The 27,942-nt window shown below is 40.5% G+C and overlaps 1 protein-coding gene across 5 annotated transcripts in view; it reads right to left on the bottom strand.

Moving 5' to 3' along the window:
• Positions 1–27,942, bottom strand: part of Cdin1 (CDAN1 interacting nuclease 1) — a 205,346-nt gene that overhangs the window by 101,682 nt on the left and 75,722 nt on the right. For 2 of the 5 annotated variants that reach the window (NM_001399492.1, XM_039106478.2), the window contains 5 exons: positions 17,466–17,545; positions 17,066–17,115; positions 12,502–12,569; positions 816–881; positions 152–257 (listed from right to left, as the gene is read on the bottom strand). In NM_001399492.1, the coding sequence (NP_001386421.1) occupies positions 152–257; positions 816–881; positions 12,502–12,569; positions 17,066–17,115; positions 17,466–17,545 (370 nt within the window). Of the gene's footprint in view, positions 1–151; positions 276–815; positions 882–1,072; positions 1,540–12,501; positions 12,570–17,065; positions 17,116–17,465; positions 17,546–27,942 lie in introns of those variants that run through there. The other 3 variants (NM_001399491.1, XM_039106477.2, XM_039106476.2) reach the window with 3 other exon arrangements.

The following is a 27,942-nucleotide window of genomic DNA, read 5'->3' as shown; positions in this document are numbered from 1 at the left end:
AAATTATCTGAAATGAATACATTAATCAGAGTTTGTATTTACTAGGGAAAAAAGGCTCCTAGCATTTTTACCAGCTAAACAAAATATTTTTTTTCTAATGAGACTTCAGCAGAGTATCGTTTATCTTAAGAGAAAAATAATGGGGCCTTACCTATTCCAGTAGCTCCAGAATTGGCCATGCAGGTAGGCGTGGTGGCTACATTCATCACCAAATGAGGCTTTGCTTTCAATCCAGTGAATTATGTGTCCTTCCACAGCTAAGGGACAAAGCATTACTAATACATGGTGAAGGCAAGATTGAAAATCCTCAACTATGCACTGGTCTCTCTGTGCTTCACAGAAATGAGCAGGGACTTAGCCTCTGCCACTCACAGTGGGCGTAATTTATAAAAAAACACGTCTGTGTGGGTTCATCGCCAGGCATGCTGGGGCCACAGTCTCATCTTGTTCCCCTCACCCCATTCTTCAAAACTCCCTTTCTTAGTGCTCACGATCAAAAAGTGACACATCAAGACCAAAGTGTGTCAGGCTGTCTGACAAAGCTGTGTTTTTAAAAATTCAAAATTTATAGAGAAATGAGTTGAGAATGGCATCTTAAAAAATGCCTTCAGAAGGCATACTCCTTCCTAAAGTATATGGAGAAGTTCTGAGGCACAGGCTTCTTCTAAGCCAACGGCAAGACTTTTCCAATGAGTATACCCATTTCAACACAATATTAAAAAGATCGTCTACTCTGAAAATATTTGCTAATAATAACATGCAAAGAAACCAATCCCCTTCTATACAGAGATGCATGTCCAAGCTCAAGGACTTACCAACTGGCACCTGTAAGATGAAGTCTGGTGTTTTGTCGTAGCCCTTTGCACGCAGCTGATCTTCGTCTGCAGGAAGTACAGACACTACCCGTTACCGAGGCACTCCATTAAAACCACAGCAATATAATTGCTTTTCCTTCTTAAATGTGTGTAAAAATTACTAATGCAGCCACACGTGTCTTTCTTACGCGGGCAATGCCGTGTCAGAATAAATGAATTTTCTTCCCAAACCTGAACCAGAGATACAAGAATGCTTCTTTGTCCTTTTTGCATTTTTATGTCTTTATTATAAACATCATTAATCCAAGCTGTCATGAGCTACCTTTTGGGGGGGGGGTAATTGAAAATTCTCAAAATAAATATACTTACTGATGGAAAGTAAAGGGACCCACAATAATGGAAGTCACCATTGCAAGGAGTCAATATTGACAGTTTACAGTAAGACAGGAGCATGGTAGCCTTTGCAACCAGGAAATAAATGCTTCTGTTAAAGCAATCAAGAAACTCTGGTTTCAATTAATGAAGCTACTCCCATACACAAGGAAAGGAGGGAAAGTGAGATTTCCACAGCTGGTTTCTTGTTTAATCTCTTAGGTCTACAACTGTTTCTCCAACTGGGGGTTTGATGGCCTGAAGTCTGTACATCCGAAAAGCAAACAGGCTTGAAGATATTTTCCTTGTCTTTTCAATTTCTTCTGTAAATACCAATGATCCTAGCAAGGTGCTTGGGGAAAAAAAACAAAAACAAAATCACCACCCTCCTAGTATTTTCTAAATGATGTCCTTGACTTCTAATGGCATTACGACATTATTTCTGAAACAGAGAATTCTCCATTAGATTTTGGAGTGACCTGGTCATTCAATTCCAGGCATGGCTTTCTATCTTCACCCAACCTCAACTAATGGCCCAACCAAGTAACAAGGAAGGCCGAGTGGTCTCTTAACACCTACTGGGCTGTTGACATTGTCATGCATCCCATTGGCCTTCCTGCATCAACTTTGATTAAAATTAATGGCCCATTCCCAGTGTTGGGTGGCTTATTTCCAATCCATTTGTCAGCCCAAGACAGTGGTTTCATGGCCAGCTTTGAGAAGCTCTGTTTTAGAGCATTCTTGTGCACATCCTGAAAGGTCAGCATTTTAAACATAAATAAGCTTTTAATGAGAAGACACACATTAAAGTAGATATCTAACTGGAATGCTGTTAGAAGTAGGTACTTTTACTCAGATTTAGAAGGCTTGATGTGAGCAGTCAGAACCATTCTCCCTCTTTGAAATAAAAAAAAAAATCAAGCTGTTGAAATAATGAAATATAAATCAAACTAAGGTTAATTTTAAAACAAAAGAATTTTGAAATTGGGCTACAAAAATAGAACAGAATATTTCTACCCTTTAACTGTACTCTGACCAGAAAAACTAATGGAAGAGGTATTTATTCAGATCAACTCTAGTGTTTTGAGTGATGGTTTAGACACATGATGGATAGTTTTAAAAGCTGGTTGACATTTAAAAAAAGATAGATAATATTTCATTAAAACTATCTTAGCTTCATCAGCCTATGTAGATGTTAAAACAATGATATGCGTCTGACAACAGCTCAAAACAAAACTTCAAAGGTCACCAAGCAATCTGCAAGCATAGTCAGAATTCTTTAAAAACTAAAGCACACTACACATTGCATGCTGCAAAATCATGTATGCGACTGCAACACCATTGTTTCTCTAATGTAATGTAAATCCCAAACCCCAAGTCTAGCCACTAGATGAAGCGAGGGAATGTTCCATCTTTTGTAGAGAATTCCAAAGTAGCAGGGGACAAAGTCTCAGTCAGCAAGTCTGTCTGCTTTCTCTCCCCTCTCTTTTCTTCACGTCCTACCATGTTCTCAGTATCTATGAAGTTGATCCTATAGTAACCGTGCCAGCATAGATAGCATCTTGATATCGGAGTCCTTGCCAGTGTTTCTTATAAGAGGTTATTCAAAACATCTGAAATGCCCTTGCTTTTACTTACAAAGCAGTCAGTGCCTTAACACCTCCATTTCATGCCCCCATGCAGGGGTCCGCCAACCTGCTTATCTTTTCTTAGGAAGGGAGGGAATAACTTGATGATGTTCAGAGAGTAGTGCAAGTGTAGGCAGAAGCACTTAGAGCAGGCAGTTCATTGTGCTGGGCACCATGGGCCAGCCTGTCTATCTGATCCAGATTCCTGCCTTTTCCATTATGCTTCTTTCTTGGCCCTTGGATTTCAAATGGGTTCCTGACAATAGAACACTTTCTAAACCCTCGGGTATGCTCCATTCGAAATGCCAGAGTCTGAAGCTGTGCGCTTTGTTCTGCCCTTAGTTCTTTCTACCCTCTCCGTGTTGGCTCCTGGCTCCTTTGCAGAGATAGCTACAGGCTTGGACACATGGATGCTGTTGCTCTGAGAACCTGACTCTTTGGTGTCTCCCTCACCACCCGAATACTCTCCACATGTATTTGATGCACAGAAAAAAAACAAATAAATTAATTAAACATGCATTTTAAACACTATGTTTTCTGTAAATTCTACCTAAATGATTTTTTTAAATTTATTTAACTCCATAAGCATAGACAAAGCAGTGAAGTTGGCCCAAAGTTTAAGATTTCTTTGAAATTCCTGTGGTTATTCCAAATGTCTGAACCTCAACTCACTGCAGAAGGGACCCTTTCTTTAACAATTTTTCTTCCATCAGTACTGGTTTATGTAACGCCTCCCTTATCTGGTCTTTAGATTTGGGCAAAATCCTCCAGAAACCCATTCTGTACAGAGGACTGTGCTATTATTGGGTAGCCATGATCACACTCCTACTCTTATCTGACTATTGATCTGTGCAGAGTTTCTGCTATAGACAGATGCACAATCTACATTTTCTCCAAGAACCATGGATTTCATACAGATTCTTATACTTTACACATACTCTAGTTAACTAGTTATTTGGGATTCTTGACTCTCCCTAGCTGAAACTAGATGTTCTAAATATATACTATCTCTTCAGAGAGAGAGAGAGAGAGAGAGAGAGAGAGAGAGAGAGAGAGAGAGAGAGAGAGAGGAGAAATAATATTAGTTAAGAGAAGAGAAAATCATGAGGGCAACAATCTGAAATGGTGCTTTTAGTATACTCGCCCCATCATTTCTCCTGACCTTAGTCTGTGAACACAGCAGACAAGACAGGAAGAAAGACTCTTCTGCATCAAGGTGCATATATAAATTTATACACTAATCTCATGGTCTAAGGTTTCGTCATCAAAACAAATACAAGAATATTATCACTTAAAAGCACACGTGTTAGCCTTCACATCCACCAAATGAAGAATTATAGGCAACAGGTACCTCACAAAACAGTATGTGTTTGCTAGTAAACTGTCAGAGACGACTCCACTCACACTCTAACGTACTCATCCTAACAGAAGCTCAGAGACGACTCCACTCACACTCTAACGTTCTCATCCTAACAGAAGCTCAGAGACGACTCCACTCACACTCTAACGTACTCATCCTAACAGAAGCTCAGAGACGACTCCACTCACACTTTAACGTTCTCATCCTAACAGAAGCTCAGAGACGACTCCACTCACACTCTAACGTACTCATCCTAACAGAAGCTCAGAGAGGTTAAGTTGTCCACCAAGACTGGGGCTTCTGAAATAGAAACGACAGTAGATGAAAGTCCATGTCAACGCAGTCCCATTTTGTCGTCACAGACCCTACATTACTCTATAATTCTTAATTGTGTCAATCACTAAGCTGGAAGATGTGTGATACTTAGGAAGAGCCAGGGATTCTCCTTTCCCTTCTGATCGGTAGGTGGCCACATGCCAGATACCATTCAGAAGAGTCGAGCTTCAGCGGTTCTCCTGCCCTTACAACTCAAAACTTAGCAAAACTGTGTCCACAGAAGAAAGAGATTTGAAAAACTATCTTTAAATACTATTATTTCAACTATACAAAAACAACACAGGTCTCTGTTTATTTTTACATTGTCAGGCCTGTCCTTAGGTGATATTTTAAAGGGGGGATTACACATGCAGAAAGAACATTGTGAGCATTTAATTTCGATGGCCTTTGAATTATCTCCTTGAAATACCCAAAATATCCAAAGCAATTAGCTACTAATTACACAATTCCTTTGTTTAAAATAAAGGGCTGAGTTTTAGTCAGAGGATAAGACACATCTCATCTAAAACTACTTAAGATACACTTAGGAATCATATTTAAGACTATTGAGAAAATGTTTTCCTTAATCTGTACTGTTTTATTACAATCTTTACATTTAAGATATACATCATTTCCAAAGAAATTGTACAAGATTCCAGTTTGCAACACCTGAAAATGAGAAGTGACACTCTGAAGTGACCCATGAATTTCTCAACGGATAGAAGCTACTAAATAAAATAAACAAATGATTAAAAGATACTCACTTAAAACATTGCACATCATTTCTCAATGCAGACAGGGCCCAAAGCAAATGCATCGAAGCAATTTAAAACTGTAGTTTATCTCTTCTATGCTAGCATGTCATGTGCATACATCATATTTTCTAAAACATTCTTAATTCAATACTTAGATCTGTGACCTTTCTTCTCTGCATGTTCCCTGAGAACAATTCTAACAGTCTTTTCTGCTGAAGGCACCAGTAGGGCTTCAGTAACAGCTGCCATTATGATATGCAAATGGGGTAAGGTGCACAGACCACAAATACTGAATGGCAAGACTACAGACACAGAAACGATGCCCAAATTTCATTAGAACTATTCATTTCAACCTCTTCCCGAAAGTCTCTAATCAAAGTCGCTAATAAAGGACTGCAAATGACTGCTCTGACCTTATCCTCTACTTATGTCTTGAGGGGACAATACTTGGGGAAACTGAAGATAGGAAACAAATAGGAGGTCAAGAAGCGGGGGTGGCGTGAAGAGCAGCTAGGTAGGCCGTCCTGGCTGTGCTGTGGAGACGGAGGACACAAACGTCAACAACAAAGCAAATAACCGAACACTATCTTGGCTTTGTGCTTCAAAGGAAAAGACAAATTAGCATGGTAAATGTCTTAACCTTAACCATAGTAAGTTTTATAAAGAAAAACATTTAACAGGGGCTGGCTTACAGTTCAGAGGTTCAGTCCATTATCATCAGGGTGGGAAGCATGGCACCATGCAAGCAGACATGGTGTGGGAGGAGCTGAGAGATCTACATCTAGATCAGCAACATGAGAAGATCGAGACGTACTGGGCCTGGCTTACCCACCTGAGACTTCAATGCCCCAACCACAGTGACATACTCCTTCCAGCAAGGCTACACCTCCTAAAGTACCTCTCATTATGGGCCAAGCTTTCAAACACACAAGGCAATGGGGCCATTGTTACTCAAACCTCCAGAGCAGACAAACGAGACGAGCTCTCACAGGCTACTAGGAGGGTACTAGGTTGTAATACATAGACTCAGACGGTTTCTCCTGCAAAAACATAGAACCTATGCCAACCTCAAAATTCTGATGAGTGGTTAAATGTTAGCCTACCTCTCCCTGTTCTTTCTCCCTGAATTGGTATCCATAGAAGAGGCATATTCACAGTTATAAGACATAATAAAGAGCCCACACTGAAACCCATATATCCCTACATGTACAAATCTGGGAATACAGATGGACCACAGAGCCAACGCAGTAGTAGTAGTACCAATGGAAACTGCAGTTAACTCACTGCAGAGAGAGAGGGGGGTGGGAGGGAGAATGTTTTGTTCGGATTCCCTGCAGCTCTCCTGCCTGGCATTGCTACCCCACACTATGACTTTGCTAGATAGTCAGTGACTTGTCCCCCAAGCAATCAGCTCTGAGGACACTGGACCAGAGCAGCTGACATCAGAGCCCTTTCTGTGATTTTTTTTTTTTGAAGGTGACAGGACAACTTTTTTTCTGGGATTACAATGCTAAGAAATAAACGAATTCGCACCTGTCAGTGGCCACCTTTGCTTCTTGAGAATGAGCACAGCACTGGAAAGTACAGATGCCAAGGACACAGGAAGTATGGGTGACACAGACTTGTCTTCTGAACTCTAGGCAGACCTGAAGCAAAGTGCTCTCCTTGGCAGTCACCAGGTCTGTATTAAATCCAATTAGTTCTTTGTGTGTGTAAGTGCAACAGTTCCTTTGGATTTCTGACACTAACAACCGAACTAGTTTCCAGAAATTGTTAGTGGTCAGGAATGCAGAAGACCACAGGCATGCTATCTAACCATGGTATCTATCGGCGAGGGAAGGCTGTGGGCTTGGACCAAGTGGTAACAGCATTACCATTCTTTGGTGTTTCAGACAGTGTGTGTGTGTGTGTGTGTGTGTGTGTGTGTGTGTGTGTGTGTGTGTGTCCAAACAGCAGGGACTTGTCTATGGTTCCCCTCTCTTGGTTCTAGAGGGAAGTATACACAAGCATATTTGAGAACACTCTCTTTCATTTCAGTGTCTCCAGGAGGGGTTGGAACCCCAATTACCTATGCCCCTAAAAGAACATCACTGCCACTTCAAAAACCTATCTTTTTTTTTAATTTTTCTGATAGATAGGCATTTAAGTGGGTGATTCCTTATGAAAAAGTATCTAAGCCCCTCTGTTCCCTATAGCCTACGTAATCACATTTTCTTTCTAGTCTCTTATCCCTGCTAACGTCTGCGTGTAAACCACCTAAGCACCCTGCCTCACCTGCTGCTGCTTGCTACTCTCCTGAAGTCATAATCCCAATTGTTTGTCACCCTTAGATCACTGCCCTGGTGCAGCGCGCGCGTGTTTCAAGGTAGTGAAGGAAACAGAAACAGATGAACTTCTAGAAACAAAGACCCTAATTTCTTTGGGCAAGGGACATCCTTCACTAAGCCTTTTTGGATTTATACATCAGACCCTCTTGGAGTCCTGGAGAGCAATGTACAGATGCTCGAGATGCACCCGTGTAAAACGTGCTGGTTTGTGTAAACGTGGGGGGAAGGAGTGCGGCAGGGCTGAAGTAAGTGCCTCTCAGGTGTCACTCAGAAATTGTTAGTGTCTACTAACAGGGTAAGGCAAACATAACAAGAGTTTGTACCCAACAGTGGCTGCTCCAGGCACTAATGAAAGTTCCCTTGACCTGGAGACGTGCCAGCCCGCACTGACGAAGGGCTTCTCCTCTGTCTCCGGGATGAGTTCTTTTGTATTTTTGCTAGATGTGCACACGGTCTTACTCTCTCATAGCTGTCACCATTTCTTCACTATACTCCGCTGCTCTCTGCCCAAAGGTCTCCTAAAAGCTAACCAACAGCTCCTCTCAAAATAAAAAAAAAGATGGAGAGATGATACACTATTGCAAAGCCTGGCCTCACGAATCACTTGGAGGCTTTGCGAGGAGCACAAAGCTTCCTGGTCAATTTTAAGTAGAGTCTTCTCTGTGTGCTTGAACTTAGATACGGGTGACAGACAGTTCCCGATACTTTCGAGATCTTGAATGCCAACTGCTCAGAGGTGACTAACTGAGCGGCCTGTGAAAAGAACTGCTGATAGGCACTGAAATCTGTAATAGAAGTTCCTGTAAGCTTTCACACTTAAGTCAACTTTTAAAAGGCATTTTTAAAAAATCCTTCACAGTGTTTTACACAATAATCACTTAAGAGTCTGGTGATCTCAATGGCAAGAGAATCCACATGGGAAGTCAAAGCAGCCATTCTGGAAATCCGAGAGGAATTCTGGGGAAAGTGAGCTGAGGAATATACAGAATTCTGTCTGACACCTCTTCATTAAGAAAAACAATTTAGGAGGCAGCAGAGTTGTATTTTTAGCCTCTAAAATTTAGTTAGCAGTTTTTAGTATAAAAATAGTATATGAATGCCCCTGTTGGCTTTTAGTACAAAAAAGAATAGGAGAGAGCACGTGCTCAATAGTAAAGAACATATACTATTCTTGCAAAGAACCCAAGTTTGATCTCTAGCACCCACACAGAGCAGCACATAACCACCTGTAATCCCAACTCCAGGTGATCTGAAGCCTTTGTCCTCTGTGGGTGGCGCACTCATGTGTACACACCTACACACATACTCATATAGAAAGTAATTAAAACACAAATAAGCTTTTTAAAAACTCATTATACTTTAAAAAGACACCCCAAGCACATTTACTTCCACTGGGAAGATACTAAGTGTATGCCTGTTAAGTTGGGTACACTAGACACACCCACGCTCCCCCTAGAATGGGGACCAGGGCTCTAGAAAAGCTGGACCTCAACTGGTGTGTCCTTACAATAACACTCAGCTCACTAGCTAACTTGTGGAATAACTATCACTTCTTAATGAAATTAAAATTATTTATTCATCTTTGAAGTACCTTATTTCAAATACTTATTTGGATAATATGAAACAGGTAAGTTTTCAAGGCAGGATAAATCTGTAGGAGTAAATGTATATTTCCAATCATCAAGACCACCCTTCCATCACACTCCCAGTACTAGGGGCCTTGCTAAGTCCTATGTCACTGAAACTGCTCAGCCACATAGCTAATAGCTACAAGAAAAGGAAACTCAAGACAGAATTAAGGCTAGAAAAAAAAACTGTACTTAGTTTTCTTTTCTATTCGTGAGGTAGAGTTCAGAGAAAATATAATGTATGGAAATAGTGCAACAGAAGAAAATGTTTAAAGGGAAGTCATGAGCTCTAAAGTATAAATAATAGTTAAATAATAAACAATAAGAAGGGCTGTTTTGTAAAACCAGTCTAGATTAGAAGTAGAGAGGGGGAGGAGACAGACAGACAGACAGGTAGATAGATATAGACAGACAGATAGGGAGAAAGAGAAATTATTTCTGCCTATTCAAGAATGAGGCAAACATTTACAATTTCTACAACAGCATTCAAGGAACAGACACATAAGCAAGAAAAAATATGGTTGGATTAGCAATCTGTTTATATGCTGGTATTTTCCCATACTGCTTGTAAAATGATCATCTATCTGAATTCGCCCAGCACAAAACTTTGCAACTAATTAAATCCCAGAGGAAGTATTTATAAAGTAAAAGAATAATAATTCCACACAATATTTCATACATGATCTAGATTGTTCATGTTTCAACAACAAATAAACATGTGTTAGGTTGTTGCTACATTAGAACATTTAGAATGCATAAACTAAACTAACAAGTTTTTGTCTTTGATGAGGAAATACTCCAAACAGAACTGAAATTATTGTAAGGATTTGTCTAAGCTTACTTATCTTCTCAGGGTACTGTCGGGTACCTACTTCCTCTGAATTGACGCACTCCATCTTCTAAGAAGAAGATAGTCTCCTAAGACTCACAAAGCTAACAAAACTTAGAAGGTTCACCAAGGTACAAGATAGTCTCCTAAGACTCACAAAGCTAACAAAACTTAGAAGGTTCACCAAGGTACAAGATCCACAAAACCACTCCCACAGCTTATAAAGACAGTGGAAACTTCCTGGGGGAGGAGCCTTCCTTCAGGGGAACTAACTGTATGTTTCATAGTGAGCTCCGACACAGAACTTCTTGATTATAGTGGGGGGTACTTTTCTGTGATACAGCTGCCTCTGAGTCACACGTGCCTATAAATAACTCCAATAAACTTACTGGCTCACTGGTTCAAGCATGAGAGTGGGGTAGAACCCTTTCTTTGGTGTTTCATTGATGACCTATCTTGTGTGATCAATGGTTAAGTCTCACCAAGCAATGTCACACTACAGAACTGGCGCTCAAATGGGGACTACCAGAATCTACGGTGAGTTGTGACATACTTCTTTGATGAAGAGGGACTATGAGGATGCTCCCCAAATGGCCAGTGAACTTAAAAATACATTGCAATTTCTGAAAGTAGCATGGATGAATCCGGATTGCAAGCAGACAAGCTGTTGTCTGTTCCTTGCTTTGGGCTATAAAACATGCAACTGAGTCTGAGCTGTTTACCTAGAAAGAACCTGCTCACAGCAGAGAGGCATTGCAATGAGAAAAGACAAAGTAGAAAAATGGAAGATGGGATTGATGTATTGTACCTGGCAGGATGTGAGGGAAAAAGTAAAGGAGCATCTAATTGTTTTGACCAACACAAATTCCAACAGGTAATTTGTTCACACTCCTTCAAGAAAACTCACACAACCAATACATTTCCATCAAATCACTGAATATCCAGGAGCAGAATGGAGTAGGTGGGACCCCTCAAGTTCAATATTTAGGTATTTCTGTACATCCATGCAATTGGAAACAGTTATCTGCCATATTCAGCATTGGTATTTGTGACTGGAAGTGAGTCTAGTAAAATACACTCAGTTCCAGTTATCTGAGGTTCTAGACTTACTTTTAAGTCATCTAAACTCTCTGTGATTTCCCTTCCTGCTGGAGTCTGCTAGACGTCAGGGAGGAAGCTTACAGATGTTAAGCTAGACATAGTGGGCCTGAGTGGGTGTGGCCCATAGGTAGATGGTGCCAAAGAATGACATCAGTGAGCTCAGGGAAGACAACTACAATGACCTGCATCTGGATAACAGATGGATCATAATCGTTAAAATATCAGAACACTACAGTTCTAAAACACCACAGTGCCTCACGGGCACCCATTATAACCAGCTCTGAGATGATAGCCATTTTATTTAGCATTACATGTTTTTAAAAGGAAATTTGTTTACATACTATATTATTTCCAAAGACCCTACAATTTACTTGCCCTTTTTGCATGAAAACACTTGGCTGGTTCTACTCTCCAAACTTAGTAACTGGAGACCACATTCCTAATTTATCAACTTTCTTTAACTTTAATTGGTGATCATTCTCGGCTTGCAGCTCACCCTACTCCACTCTCCTCCAGTTTTAATGACTGAGAAGTATGAAAAGCTTTAGCCTAGGTTTTCTGGATTTAACTTTTCTTGGCCAGTGTCTTGTCCACTTTACAATAAAATTAAGTAGTGGAATATGTTTTTCCTTTTAATTCCAAAAATGATGTAAAGTGTCTCCATGTGTGCACGGACCTGCTCACTAGCACGACTGCTGTTGGTCCTTTGTGACTTGTCACAGACACAACAGAGGAGAAAAATGAATGCTTCGTTGGGTGCTTTATGGTTGCCATGCCCCATTATTGTGTGAATGTTGTTTCAGGCTTTATTTCTGATCATGAAGAGATGAAAGAAATAACATTGAACAGTAAAATTCTCTACTGGGTCACATATGAATGCAGACATAGGGGGATTTTGAAAAATCATTCTAAATCTATGATGCAATTAATACCTGGCATGAAAGCAATAAAAGCTTAATATTTTGCTTTTCAATAACAGGACATTCCTGTATGAGGAGATGAACATACCTAACATGAATTTTTCTAAGTATTCTCTTTAATATATAAAGCATTTTATAGACAATATTTCTTTGTTTCTTTCTCTCATAAGGCTTAGATTATGGTTAATATCTCATGACACCAAAAGTAATACTGCAACAGATATTAAAGCATTTTTTCAGCCACTTATTCTATAAAATATTAATTGCAAGCCTGTGCATGTGCTGTCTATATAGGGGAGTGGGTCTAAATCAATAAAAGGTAGCATGCAGAACATCAGTCATTAGCCTCTCGCTCCCTGTAATACACAGTACCTGCAGGAGGAAGACTGAAAACACTTGTCTTTAAGTACTCATGATGACACTGTCAGTCAGAGAGCTGAGCAACACTTACCTAGGAAGGAGAGGTTCTTCTTGAGAAGCAAGTCTCTCAGCAGGACTTCATGCTCGTAGCCAATAGCACTGAACAATTCAGTTAAGGAGGCAACACTCACAGAAGGGCTTAACAGAAAAAGTCTAATGCCAATTATGTATTAATACTATATTCTACCAACAATATTATATGCTCAGATGAAAGCGAGAATTATGGTAATTATACATAAGAATTCCTACCCAGATTACACCTTTGAGGAAGGAAATTTCTACATGCATTCTTCCCTCATTTAAGTAAGTCAGAAGAATTTTTTTATAACACTCACATACCTTCCTAAGCAATGATTTTTAAATCACTGTGACTTTAATTTCTTTTAAAATGAGGGGAGTCACTTAAAAATATATATTAATTTGTGTTACAAACTCAACTTAGTACATGTTAACTAAACTCTCGCTAAGAGTAAGAACAATAATTAACCCAATCTTTGCCCTAACACGTTCTAATCTTACAGTCTAGAAAAGTGTGAGGTTCATTTACCAGATCTGGCTTCACTTCTCTCTCTCTCTCTCTCCTCTCCTTCTCTCTCTGCATTTTTAAGCACACAAATGCAAATGAACAGATGCTCACAGAAACATATAAACTGTTCTAGTGCTTTCTTGATGGAAGATTCATATCAAGTGATGTAAGTATGTTATCTGGTCCTCACAAGTATAAAAAGCCTGTTTTAGAGATGAGGCAGTTAATGTGTAGGAAAGTCAAGGATGAGGGGTTAGGAGCTCAGCACAGTGGTACACTGCCTACCTAGCTGGGTTCCATCTTCGGCAATAAAGGAGAACAAACAAGCAACCGAGGCAGGAGTGAGCTCCCTCTGTGGCCTGTGTCCAATTACAACTTTCCTCAAAGCACCAGAATTATATAATACTTGCTAATACTTAGATTCCTAAGGACCATGTAAGAAGCCTTTATGCTAAACACTGACAGCTTTGAATCTACACAGCAATGTCAAGAGTAGATATTCTCAGTACTGTTTTCTCAGTTACGTAACGTACAGTTCAGAAGTGCCAAGGACTGTGTTCAAGATCCCATGACTGAAGCCAGTGGCAATACTTTGATGTTTCTGAAGGAAAAGAGATGATACCAAGTCTCAAAAAGTGTTATACTCTTCTGGTCCATCAGTCCTTCTTAAAGCAGTTAGTAGAAACAGTCAGGGTCACCTCTTTCTTTGTCCATCCCACCCAACCCCATTAACAGCAACATGGGTACAGCACCCATTGACTTACCACAGAGGGTTCTTCTGATCATGGATTGCAAGCACTCAACTTAAATCAAAAGCAACTTATATGTCACTAGTTTAAAAAAGCAAAATTATCCTGCTCTTTATCAATGAGTGACAGGTTACTTACTATCACTGAAATTCAAGAAATAAAGTCATATTTGTCCATGATCAGAACAAGGCCAAGCCATCATTACTGCCCCTGCCCTGTTTTTCTTCCTTCTTCCAATGCGCATGACTGCACTTATTTAATTATTAACTGGAAACCAAATGAAGAAAACAACAAAAAAAATGCTAAATCACAGAATTTCTCAGTTCTGAGTCCATCGAAGCCACTAGATGGGTAAGTCTCAATGGTATCTCATTACCAGGGTATCCCACATTTTCTAACTAAATTATTTACTTCTTTCCACATAAGTGTTCTCTCACTTTTATTGTTGTGAATTATTTACATCTAAACTGTTGAATCATGATTGAGGTTACTGATGGTAGAGGACTGAAACCCACAGCCCCGATGCTTCCTGCGTCATCATCTCTCTTGCCTCTCTCCAGACCTTTGTCTAATAGCTCTGGCCTTGAGTCCCACATTGGAAAGAGGAAGTGACTGCTTTTCCATTGAGTTTGTTTGGTGGATATGAGATACAGAGGCAAAGTGGGAAGACACTTTAAACACATAATTAATTAAACAAACAAACGAATGCGCACACACACACACACACACACACACACACACACACGTCATCAAGAGAAAAGAAAGGCCCCCAACCATCCGTCCCCTTTAGCACTGTGACTGGTGCTGTGACGTTTTAGTAAACGGCGGATTTACTTTATTCACTGTACACAGATATCCATGTAACATTGTCCTAATGGAGTAAGGAGGTTCTGTGTCTATCTCATTGCCTCCTTTGTATGAAACTGCTGACGACTTCAGTGAGAGTAGGTGGGGCAAACAAACATTACCAATTATCAGGATCACACAGAAAAGCATTTCCCACTTACAAAGAAAACCAACAATTTCATCCCGTGTGAAATCACATAACTCTTGTTGGTCAGTCTAGGGACCGTCTTCCGAGCTTATTTACAGTGTATGACACTAACTGCTCAGCAGTGCAGACTCAGGCGGGATCTCCACAAGCTCCCCAGGATCTGTGATTATGCGGTTACTGCTATCACCAATTTTAAATTCTGGAAAGATACACTTCCTGATACAGAAGTATATGCTTTGTTTGATACAGAAAAAAACTGTAAGGTCTAGAAAATAAAGCTTATAAAAGCAGTAATTTTACTGGTCATAAGCATAATGGAACTGCAAAAATCAGAATCTAGTCAGTGAATATAATTTATGTACATACGTCATTATATTTATCAATTGAAATTATATAGTACATTAAATCCTACTGACAACACACGGCCAACAGAGAATGTGAATGATGGCAAAAACTATATATGTATACAGGGAAAATATTCCAGACAGAATTTATAATGCACCATAAGCAGAAACACTTAGACATTGTCTATAAGGATACCTATTATTGATGTATGGTAGTGACCATGGGGCAAAACTTGTAAATAACCTCACAAGCCATTTTCTTCGCCAGCGATACAGCAATCTAGTTTCCCGTAAAGCATCTCAACTATTACTGAAAAATAGCCTCCTGGCATTTACAAAGCAGTTGACTTCATACTTTAGTCCATGCATATATAATTAGAGAGTTATATTTAAAATCAATATGCAATCCTTCAAAAGACATTATGCTTTTAAAACCTTAACTTTAAATTGATTTTTAACTATTTTATGTGCTTTGAAATTAGCATGTAATTCAGCCCAAGACACTCTGAGATGGTGTCAGTTGTTATATAAATGTGCTTAAGTTTATCACTGCGGCAATGTGAGGCTGGCGCTCCGACAACTTTTAACGTTACCATTAATTTCACACTGAAAAGAGAAGCATACCTTCACTTCAGTCTAATAAAAACAAAAAAAGTCAGATTTTGACCATTCCATGGTTTGGTTCATTTCAGCTTGGAGACCAGAACAGAGAATGCATATGTAAAAAGCTACATGCTAGTTACTCGATATTTTTGTGAGAGAGCTCAGTTCAAAGATTACGCTAATTTGTAACTATGTTTTTAGGAAAGGAAGTCATTTTCTTTGCAAAACATTGGAGCTGGGTGTGGCTGTGCACACTTGCAATCCTAACACAAAGGAGAGGGAGGCAAGAGGATTGGGAGTGGGGGTGGGGCCCGCCTGGGCAACATAGCAGAACCATGTCCCAAAATATTTTTCTAAATGACCCTAAGTCTTTTTGAATGCAGAAGGATATAAATAAGTATACACATACACAAACGTATGTGCACATATGGATATGCACACTGCATGCACATATATGTACGCGTATGGATATGCACATTGTACAAACATATATGTGTGCGTATAGATATGCACATATGTCCCAGCTTGCAAAAGAATCCAACGAAAATCACAGCTGGCCCCTCTGCCACTTCTGCTAACGAAATCTAGTCCAGGAAGGCGGGGTTTTTTAATGATCTCTAGCAATAATTATGAGTATTGTGTAAGTATTCTTTTCCCTAAAATGTTGAGGAAATTCTCACTGTTGTGCCATCTTGATAAGGATCATCTTTCCTTTACTGAAATTCCTGCCACTCTCCCAGCCTCGTTTTAAGAAGTAAACATTAACTCCTTAGGAGACTCAATGGCTTTAATAAGAAATGACTGGACATCTGCTTTCACAGCCTTAAAGTCAGTTCCAAGGGAAAAATTAGCAATGGCTTCTCTAAAATGTTTATTAGGGAGCTGAGTGGCACTGCAGACTGCAATCAGTATTTAAGCAAGGAGAGTCCACTGCCCTTTAAAATGTGACAGTCTCCGGTGGCATTTTAATATCATCATCCTTTAACTCCAGGCTCGAAATTTATTCTAGGACACTCAACTGAATTTGGCCCATTTTAAATGGGACTTTGTTATATTTTAAAAAATGGCCACCGGGATGGTTAGGTACATTCCAAGACAGTGTGTTACCTGCCTAATGACTCTGCAGCTTTAAACTCACTGAGAAGCAAGCGGTTTGAAATGAGCTGCGGAACTCACGTCTGGCTGTGGCCTAGCTGATCTTCCCTAAGCGTAGGAAAGAGAGGTCTGCAAGTGACCCCCCAGCTGATAGAATGTAAAATAGGAGAGTATGAAATGTGTTTTGTGAAGCAGAACTTTATGTCAGGTTAAAGCTAGACACATCTCCTCCACCGAGCCTAAACTCGTCAATTGTGCACCTAAAATTTTATGGGGAAGGATACTGCTTGATGCAGTCCACCAGCGGTCCATAACAGCAGTCGTTCACGATGCACTGCGGGCAAATAAGAGACGGGTGTTACAGGCTGGGGTGACTACGAACCCCACCACAGTGAATATTCTAATAGCAGTCATTACTCCCCCAACCCCACCGCCGCCCAAAAGAAAGCTATCAGAAGGCTATTCAGATTCAATCACAGAAAACAAAAATTACATGCTTCTTTATCTACTATAAAAGCAAGCCATTAAAAAGTAAAATGTTCTTCTCAAAAATATTGCATTGTGTTTATGGTGCGCCCTGACCTCACTGATAGTTTATGATGACAGTAATTAAATGAGGTTTAACGTCCTCTACTCAGCTAGGCAGATAACAGCATTGCCACGGAAAGCAGCTGTGATTAATACCTGATAGACCTGGTTTGCTAGAACTCCGTCTGGAATCTGAGAAGGGTCCCGTAGCATACTGTTTATAACAGACTTGGAGGCTGTAGAAGGAAGGAGATGAACTATTAGCAGACAGCCAACACACTTTTAATATGACATGAGAAGTGACGTGTACCTTTGTGCACACAGATCCTGGAAAGAAAAACAGGACTGATAACGATCATTTTCCTGAGATTTTCATCGAAGAGAAGCTTTTAATTAGATCATTTTTGCCAAGTATTTGTAAGCTACATTGCCAGATTTGACAGTGACCTGATTTTTTCCAAGGTAAATTAACAAGTCTAGACCTAAAGCATATGTCTATTTGCAGAAATATCAGCTTTGGAAAAGCCAACTTTGGAGGAAAAAAAAAAAACAAGAAAAATAACCTTAAAAGATTTAACTGTTATAGGTAGAGATCTTATTCCTAAGCACCTGTACAACACAGCTTAGCTATGACAGGCTAGACTTACAGGTTTCAATAATGCCAATTAAAGCATCTCTTACTACCAAATCTGTCCAAAATAATTCCCTTCACCTGCCACCAGTTATGTCCAGTCCACAGGTGAGGAGTATAGGTAAGACTGTTTGATAACTATACGCACTTGTGTGTATGCATGCATGTGCATGTGCATGCACCATTGTCTTCTTGTAGCCACTATTTCCAGGACCCCTGACATAGACTATATTCTATGGATGCTCAATTTCTGTACAAGTAACACTGTAATATTTATGTGTAATGTACTCCCATGATCTAATGTACACTGTGTCTCTTGACTGGTTGTAATCTAACTCAATACAAATGGCATGTAAATAAATCATTGCTATACTGTCTTTAGTAAATCAGAAAAGTCTGTATATGTTGAAGACAGATAAAATTTTCGCCCAGGCCTTTCCCATCAGTAATTGGCAGAGTCCTATGTATGGAACTTCAGAATATAGTAGATCTACCATGGGTGTTGAGAGAGCATGTTGGACAGGAAGTACCTCTATGTTATACGTAAGTAAAATTTCCACCCGAAGTATGTCTTATACACCTGCAAATTAGTCTGAAATCCCAGGGACTACCACATTAGAAGACAATAGGAGAGCATCAAGAGAAGGCATAGGTGAGGTACTAAGCATTAAAAAGCTAGGTAGGACATCCCAGTCCTGCTTTGCTTGTGGTAAAAATCAATTCTGTGAAAAATATCCATTGGAGAAAATATTTAGCAAAATGGCTTAGGGAATGACCCATACGGAAACTGCTTGAATGACTCATGTACAATTATCTAGTTAAGAAAGTTAGTAAAGGACATAGCAGGTGCCATTTTGGTCCTTGGATAATTTTAGGCTTCGTTCTTATTATCAAGATCTTTATCAGCTTCAGTCACCTTGGGATACTGAGACATGAGACATGCTTGTAAACACTGTGGAAAGAAATAAGAAGATGGCGTCTTGAGTGTAGAAATGATCCTTAGTCTTAATCATCGCCTATGAGAGTTATACAACTAAATCTCAGAACGCCGCTGATGTAACAGAAATTTGTAAACACCTGTTTTCACTACACAGGGAGAGCCCATATGGAATCTCAAAAGAGCATCACCCAGTTACCTTATCCAGGCCTCTCTTACAACTAGTTCTGAAAACTAGCAAGCAGTGTGGTCCCTTGCGTTCACTGACTTCATCTGTAGGAAGCAAGACTATTTGAGTTGACTATTCTAAACAGTTCTCAGGGGAGTCTCTTGAGAAAACAGCTGCTGCATCATTTTTTTAAAAAGTTCAAGTAGTAGTCTGAACCAAGACTTACACATTCGCTGTGTTTTATAAACTTGGGCTGTCCTCAATTATTTTTGACAGAAATTACCATGGATAAGTGGTATGGATACTGAGACCATGAGGCAGTAACCCCATCACCTTACTTAGGAACAGATGATGTGGGAACAGGACCAGGGAGACAGTAATGTGCTGGTACACCTGCCTACTTTCCGTAGCACAGTTCTGAAGTCTAGCCAGATGGTGAAGATCAAAGCAGTTGTTCACATGTGTGGTTGCCTTCGCTGAGACTACGTCCTTTGGTCTGCCACTCATTCACAGATGGTAATGGCACGCTCACCCTTCTATGTTACCCAGGGAAACAGCAGCCTTCTCTGTGCACACCTGGTCATGGGGTGCAAAGGTGTTGCAATGCAAACTCATGCCCATGTGAAGAAAACATTATTTATAGGCAAGTATGACCCAAAGTTCTGGCTACTGGAAAATCACTGACCTTTTAACAAATTACATGCAAATCTGTTCAAATAATTTTAAAAAGCTCTTTTTCAATAAGAGAGTCAGTGCCCCAAGATCTGAGAAAAGTAGGTCATATTTTTTGAGGGGGGAAAGGGGGAAAATGTCAAATTAGAAAGTGATGGTTTTGATTTCATCATAATATAAACATTTGAATGGTGCTTCTCAGGATTCAGTATCATTGTCATAAGCTTTTTAAAAACAACATTTGAGGGGAGGTGGCTTAGTGGTTAAATTGCCTCCCATTCAAGTCAGAGGACCAGAGTTCAAAGCCTCAGAATAAACGTAAATGCCAAGTGTGGGTATGCTGGCCTTCTTTTACAGTCAGAAGGCAGAGACATGGGACCCTCAGAGGAAATTGGCTAACAAGATTAGTCATATCGATGAGCTCTTGGTTTGATTAAGAAATCCTATGAACAAGGTGGAAAACAAGTGAGGATAATCTCCAACACCAATTTCAGGCCTCCACATGTATGCATGCTTACACACACACACACACACACACACACGCACACACACACACACACACACACATTTGCAAGTAGAAGAAAAAAAGCCATTTGAACATGTTGAAGAGAACATTACTTAAAACAAAGAGCGTTAGTTGTTTCCATTAAACAACCTACAAACTGAGTTGTACTAATTGGGTCTGGGCAACCCAATTAAACCCTAAACCCTTTAAGGTTCAAGAAACACTGTGGAAGAGGTGGTGGAAAGACCCTAAGAGGTAGATAAACATGCCTGCTTGGAGATTACCCATCACACCTCAGCTATGTGGCTGCCTAAGGAAGTCTACATAATAGCTACACAGATCAGCATGGATCAGGGAAACCTCACAAGGCCCCACTCCTAGATGAAGAGCTACAGGCAGTCAATGACCTCTGAGGGATAAAAGAAACATTTTCTCCAGGGATGGGCTCCCCCACCCCCCATAGGTTTTCTAATTCCAAGTGGTTGGCCCCAACTACATGTCCATAGGAGCAGCACTAACTGCACAGTGAAGGCCTCCAGCTTTCCCAACCATGGAGACAGGAGGCCCATTTTCCCCCTCTGAGACTTGTACTGCGACACATGGATTTCATCTTCTAACAGAGAAGGCACAAAATAAGCAATTCAAGTCACTTGGAGCCATTGCCACATGAAGAGCAGAAGGCAGGCACTGGATAAAGTGTCACAAGAGATGGCAGCAATGTTTGAAGTGCGGCAGAATGCGTAAGACTGCAGTGGTGCTTACTGATGTAAGGAACGCACTCACCCAAGGCGAGTAGCCATGGAGCTGCTGTGTCCTTTCATTCACATATCTGCATATCTTCTCTTCAAAAGTTGGTTTAAGGCTTTTGGGCATGAAGGCTACTGAGATCTCAAAGTACATAGGGATGGACCCGTCAGTGTCTCTCCTGGGGAACTTGCTTTGCCCATGGCCTTAGAAGAAGCCACTGTCCTCCGCAGCTGGGGCTGTCCTCCAGGCTTTAGGCCATGAGTTTCCTCACCATGTACAAGTGAAGCCGACAGCAGATGGGTATCATCTGCCAATCTGACTCCTACAGGACAAACTCAGGTCTGCCCTCTGCCTAGCAAGCAATCAAATAAGAAATGAGTAGTTGCTGAATGGGAAAGGAGTGTGGAAGGACAAGAGGAAGTCATCTCCAAAGCATGACTGCTCCTGACCGCCAGAACCTTGTCTCTGGCAGCTCGCAGCCTCAGGACCATGGTGCACCATCAGCAGGAGCACCAAGCATGCCAATGCTCATTCCCTAATCATCCACCCAAGCCATGATTTTGTGTGATTCCTCCCCGAACTTCTGAATAGACTCAAAAATTATAATTTTCCCCACATCTTCCCCTTGGCCCAAACTTTGAAATCTGGTTCGATTCTTCTCCCATTTGTTCGAGACCTTCTTTTTATAACCTGCGTGTCTTCTTTGTATCTTAGACTAGAAAGGAATCCTATCGTCTTCCAATCTTTTGGCGACTGCTTAATTGCTATTTTAACATCTGTTTAAAGGAGATTGATCAGGAAGCTACAATTTAAAATCACGCCACAGGTTAGGAAAAATTAAAAGAAAAAGGAATTTTTAGATTAATATAGTCGCTGCTGCCGCCTTTAAATATCCCGGGACACATGATGGTTAACAGTGTCAACAAGATTTCAAATCTCCTAAAAGACAAATAATTAGACACGTCTATGAGGAAATTTCTAGACAGGGTTAACTGAGGTGAGCCCTGACCTAAATATGGATGGTAGCATCCCATGGGCTGGGATCCTGGCTAAACACAAAGGAGAAAGTGAACTGAACATTCCTCTTTGTCTCGCTTCAGGACCATAGATGCAATGACCAGCTGCCTCATGGTCCTGCTGCCAATGAACAGTCAGCCTCCTTGAGCCCCAGTCAACATTTCTTATGCTCTTAAACTGCTTTCATTAGATATTTTGCCACAGCAATGAGAAAATAACGAATACAGGGTTTTTATATATAGGAAGAGTCGTCATAAATTGCCAGAAGAGTCTCTCAAGTTTATTGTTTCTCGTGAAGCTACAAGTTTTCAGATTTTTAAGCTCAGAATTATGTAGCTCTAAATTCCGAATTTGATGTCTATTTGGTTTTTAAAACTTAAAATGTTTAAAGGTTTTGGCAATTTCACACTGCACACAGTACATTCTAACCACACTTTCCGTGTACCCTCTTACATCTCGGTTCTCTCTGTCAACTGAATCCTACAGTCTCCATCCTAGATTCATGCAGTAGTTTTAGTGACCCATTTGTGTGGCCACTAAATTAGGACTATTCATTGGAGTTCCAGTGTTGTATGGACACGTAAAGAAGGAGTTCTCTTCTGGGATATTATCACCAACAAACAGTCCAGCAGTGAGGGGTATGGCCCCCAGGTTCTTCCTTCATCCATGTCTGATTGTCAATGGATTCATTCCTGTGCAGACCCAGTGCAAGCATCCAGATGCTGGGAGTCTGTGGTTGCAATGGCTGTCTTACTTAGAAGGTGTAACTTAGTAACTCTTCTCTTTATCTTCTGGCTCTACTCTTTCTGGCCCTCCTTCTCAGTGTTCCCCAAGCCTTAGCGGGTGACATTGATGCCTTATTCAGGGCTAGCCCTCATTTCTCTGCCACTTATTCTCAGTACTTTGTGAAGCCATGAGTCTCCCCATTCATCATCATCCACTGGAGAGAGGCTTCTCTGATTAAGGCTGAAGAGGGAGTCTGTCAATATGTATAAACATAAATATTTACAAGGCAACGACTTTACGTCAATTTAGCTAAATGATAGTCAGTTCCCCCCTAGGGCCTATGATCTTCCTTGTCATGTGTTCTTCAGTGTGATCGATTGATCTATCTGTCTGTCTGTCTGTCTGTCTGTCATCTATCTATCTATCTATCTATCTATCCATCTATCTATCATGTCTGTCTATCATCTATCTATCTATCCATCCATCCGTCCTCTATCTATCTATCTATCTATCTATCTATCTATCTATCTATCATCTATCTATCTATCTATCTATCTATCTATCTATCTATCTATCATCTGTCTGTCTGTCTATCATCTATCTATCTATCCATCTGTCCTCTATCTATCTATCTATCTATCTATCTATCTATCTATCTATCTATCTATTTATCTATCTATCAGCACGTGTACAATACTGGGCATGTATTCCCTCACAGCTGCATAAGATCACTGGTGTCTTTTCTCTCCCCTTAGCTTACATAGCACCTCTAGGATGATGAATGTAAACCTTAATTCCTGAATGTGATCTATGAACATCCCAACCCCAACCCTTTAACATTTTAAAGAAAGGGTTTCAGGTTTCAGGCTGGCCTAGAACTCACTATGTACCTTGGATTGGTCTTGAACCTGCAGTGATCCTCCTTCTGGGGGCTGAGATCACAGGTGTGAGTCACCATGCCCAGCTAAGTAAATGTTTCTTAACCTTGAAGTACATTTATATATATATATATATATATGTATATATATATATGAATATGTATATATATAGTGGGGGTGGGGCATGAATATCACAATTTGTCTAGAGAAGTCAGAGGACAACTTCTGGGAATGAGTTCTTTCCCTCTACCGTGTGGGTCATGAAGGTCAAATCCAGGTTATTGATGGTGAGCTCATTTACACACTTAAAAAAATAGAACCATCTAAGAATAACTTAATAGTCATTTTTCTCAATTAGTCTGCTCAGCCATACCACTTATGTAATTCATTTTAATTTTTAAGATTGCACTTTAATTACGTTTCTCCCTTCCCTTTCCTTCTACCAAACCCTTCTATATCTATCCCTTCCTGACTCTCTCTCTAAATCCACGGCCTCTTTCTTTCCTATCAATTATTATTGCATAGATATATTGTATTTGTATATATAGATAGATTCTTAAATATAACCTGTTGAGTCCACATTACTTACACGTATGTTTTCAGGGCTGACCATATACAATTATAATGCCACAGATATGTGCGTATGCTTATGCAATACCACTATGGAGAAGGCGTGACTCACTTGATTGACAAAGGAATTGCTTGTATAAGAGCACTTCACATGTTGTTCAAAACCAGAGGCATTTCTCTCAGGTGCTCTGTACAAGATAAGGATTCACTACTTGGCTGAATAAGTGAATAAGCACTCTACCAAATAAACAGAAGGCTGCTAAAAAAAAAAAAAACAAAAAACAAAAAACAAAATCCAGTCCCGTTTGTATTTGCCATTATTGGGGTTTTCTTGTTCTTTTTTTTTAATAGCCAGGCACATCTGACTTCACTTGTGGTTTTTCTTATTAAGAATGAATGGGCTTAAGAATTTATTTCAGAGACAAAGAATAAGAAGCAATATAATACAATATATCTTAGAGAAGTGTTGAAACCATCTAAGCCTGTGTACTAGCAAAAGGGTAGTGTTTATCTCTGACAGAAGATTGTGAATGGCCTTACTAGCATGTAATGTAACTTTTGTAACAATTGCCTATCACTTTATAAGTATTTTATATTTAGGTTAAAATAGTCTATCTCTTAAAATTTATAATCTTAGAATTGTAAATTTCCATTTCGAAAAGTAAACGGAGCTGGTGAGTTACCTCAGGAGGTAAAGGCATTTCCCATCAAGCCATACTGTCGAGATTGAAACCTGGGGCTCACATGATGAAAGGACAGAACCAGCTCCTGAAAGCTGTCCTCTTACATACATATATGCACATGCGTACACACATGTATGTGCACAGATACATAGTGAATGTAATAAAAAATTTTAATGTAAATGACAAAACTATCAACCCAGTGATGCTGCGACTTGCCTTTAATCCCAGCACCGGGAGGCAAAGAAAGGTGGAGTTCCAGGCCAGCCTGGTCTACAGAGGGAGTTCCAGGATGGCCAAGGCTACACAGAGAAACCCTGTCTCCAAACACACACACACACACACACACACACACACACACACACACACACACACAGAGCAAGGCAAATGACAAAACCGTCAAGAAGTATTGTGTGGTATCATGCACCTATGACAAAAGCCATGTAGTATATTTCAGTTTTTAAAATTTCAGAAATGCTGGTTTCATATTTGTGCCATGTCAACAAGGAATGTTCCCTCAGGGAAATGAGGCTCCTCAAGTTTCTATTTCCCTGTGTGTGCCCAAATGTGTGTGGGCACCTGTACATGTTTATACTTGTATATGTGGAGGCCTGCAGACAACCTTGGGCCTTGCTTCTTGGGAGCCAGTTACTTGGTTTTGTTTTTTTGAGACAAGGTCTCTCACTGGAGCTCATTAATTACGCTAGTGTGGGTGGCCAGCAAACCCCAGGGATCTGCCTTGCTCTGCTTCCACAGGGCTGGGATTATAAGTGCACGGCTACCATGCTGGCCTTTTTACATTGGTTCTGGGGAATGAAACTCAAGTCCCAGGTTTGCATGTCAAGCAGTTTACTATGTCTCACAAATTTCCATTTCTAAAGAAAAAAAAAGAAAGAATAGCAAGCAGTTCCTCACACAGCACACCTGGCGCTTCTCTAACTACGTCACCTAGTGCTAGGGAACAGCTCAGTACCTGTACAGCAGGGACAGTGGCCTGGGTTTGACCATCAGCACCACAGGAAGCAAACGTCACTTGTGTTAACCGACTAAAATTTTTATGGTGCTCTTATTTTCCCAACAAAGAAACTCAGGACTTTGCATGATTTACCAGTGCCTCACTCCTACTTTGTGAAGGAGGTACGGCTTGGTCAGTTCAGTCTCTCAGTTCCTTCATAATGTTTCTCCAGCTCTCATGCCGTATTCAAAGCCATCTGGAGTTTTCTGGATCAATGTATCCTTTCTCTTAGAGCACCACCTACTCTGGGCCGAGGTGACACAGATCTCTTCTTCTGGGATCAGTTTGTGAATGGAAAGAGAAGTAAAGAAAAGACCGAGTCTAAAGTCCGAAAACGAAAGGGACAGAAAACCTAGATGTGGAGGTTCACACCTATAATCCCAGCACTTGTAAGGCAAGGACTCTGGGAGTGGGGGACTAGCTTCAGCTTCACACTGAAAGCCTGGCCCATGGTGTGAGATCCTCTCTGTAAGAATAAAACATAAGCAAACAACGGAAAACCTGACAAGATCTTGAGGATCTTATGGTCTACAGAGGAAAGGAAATTGGATTCTCCTAAGTGTGAGCCCACAGTGTGGCCAAGCTCACGTTGTATGTTCAAGCTTACACTATTCGGTGAGAGAGGGAAGGTCTCTGCCTTGAGAAACGACTTTCAGACAGCCCCCCTCCCGCCCCCAGCCCACTTATTTATATCTCCGAGGTTTCTATTTGCTGGCAAAGCCCCACACCACATCATGAGGTCTGTCACAGTGTTCAATTAGAGAGAAGCTAATTCTAAGTCATTAAAACTGCTGCCCAGGATTACAGGGATTCACGCAATGACAGAGTGCACAGGCAAGAGCCCGTGCGTACTCCTGCCAGGAGGCCTCATCCAACTGGAAATGGAGAACCGAAATCTCTCATTCTAGATTTTACGAGAGGTGCAGATAAGGAGTCTAGGTGGTTAAACAACTTCGAAATCCACACACTTTGAGTACACTGAAAGAAACACACTTCCTGGGAACCAAGCCCATGTGACTAATTACAGCCAGGGACTGGCACCTTCTATTTAGCAATCGCTTTCTTTTAGCTCTCCTGTGGGGAGGGGGGAGAGCTCAACTTTCAAGGAAAACACAGCTATTCAATCTCTGCCCATTATCCAACACGAGGACAATCTGGGGAGCTTTCTTATATTTTACTAGTTATCAGAGCTCCCCCAACCCTTCCCTCAAAGAGAGGTCAAGGTCCTATGTGGGAGGAGAAGCAAGGAGCTGAAGGTAAGGTACAGGTCACCCTTATTCCAAGGACACACAAACAGCAAAATAATCTATCAAGGTTAAAAAAATAGGCAGAGGCTCGAGTGTGAGTTTTTAAGAAGGCTCATATTTTGATACCTTGAGCAAGTGAGTTATTCATTTAACTGAATAAGTTAGAACCCTGGTCTAAAAATAGCCGCACAATTAACAATGTACTATATAATTAAAATCTGTATATCATTAAATTATGCGGACGTTAACTTCACTATGAATTCTTTATGTAATGAGACAGTTAAAAGATACATCTCTTCGGTTGTAATTAATCTTTCAGCTAGCTCAGCAAGCACAATGGCAGAGGGTCCTGTGCCAAAGTGAGGGAGACAGGGGTTTACAAGGAGTCCTGGGGCAGGCTCTCAGGGGCTTGTGGAAACAAAGTGTGTTTGGGAAGAAGCACAATTAGTCTCTGAAGGAAAGTTACCAGTGAGCTCATTCTGTATGCATCACCCCTGGATGCCCCAAATGACAGACCAGGTCTGGAAACCACTCCTATTGAAAACATAGGACACATATTCTACATTGTTGGAAACTCTCTTTGGTAGCCGTGGTCTACAGAAGAGTGGAAGAAAGGAAAGGGAAACTTAATACACTTCTGAGAAATTACTTCTCCCATGTAGTAATTAAGTGTAAATTAAAAGACCATTTAATTACATTTTTTGCTGACTTTAGCAGAAAAAAATTAATGATCGCCAATAAAAATGAATATGAACCAAAAACATCTATAAATTAGGTGTCATTATGCAGAGGATAATAAAGACCATTCACGTTTAGACAATCACACACAGCTGGGAGAG

This window comes from Rattus norvegicus, chromosome 3 (assembly GCF_036323735.1).
Source record: "Rattus norvegicus strain BN/NHsdMcwi chromosome 3, GRCr8, whole genome shotgun sequence".
NCBI lineage: Eukaryota > Metazoa > Chordata > Mammalia > Rodentia > Muridae > Rattus > Rattus norvegicus.
This window is presented reverse-complemented; position numbering and strand designations above follow the sequence as displayed.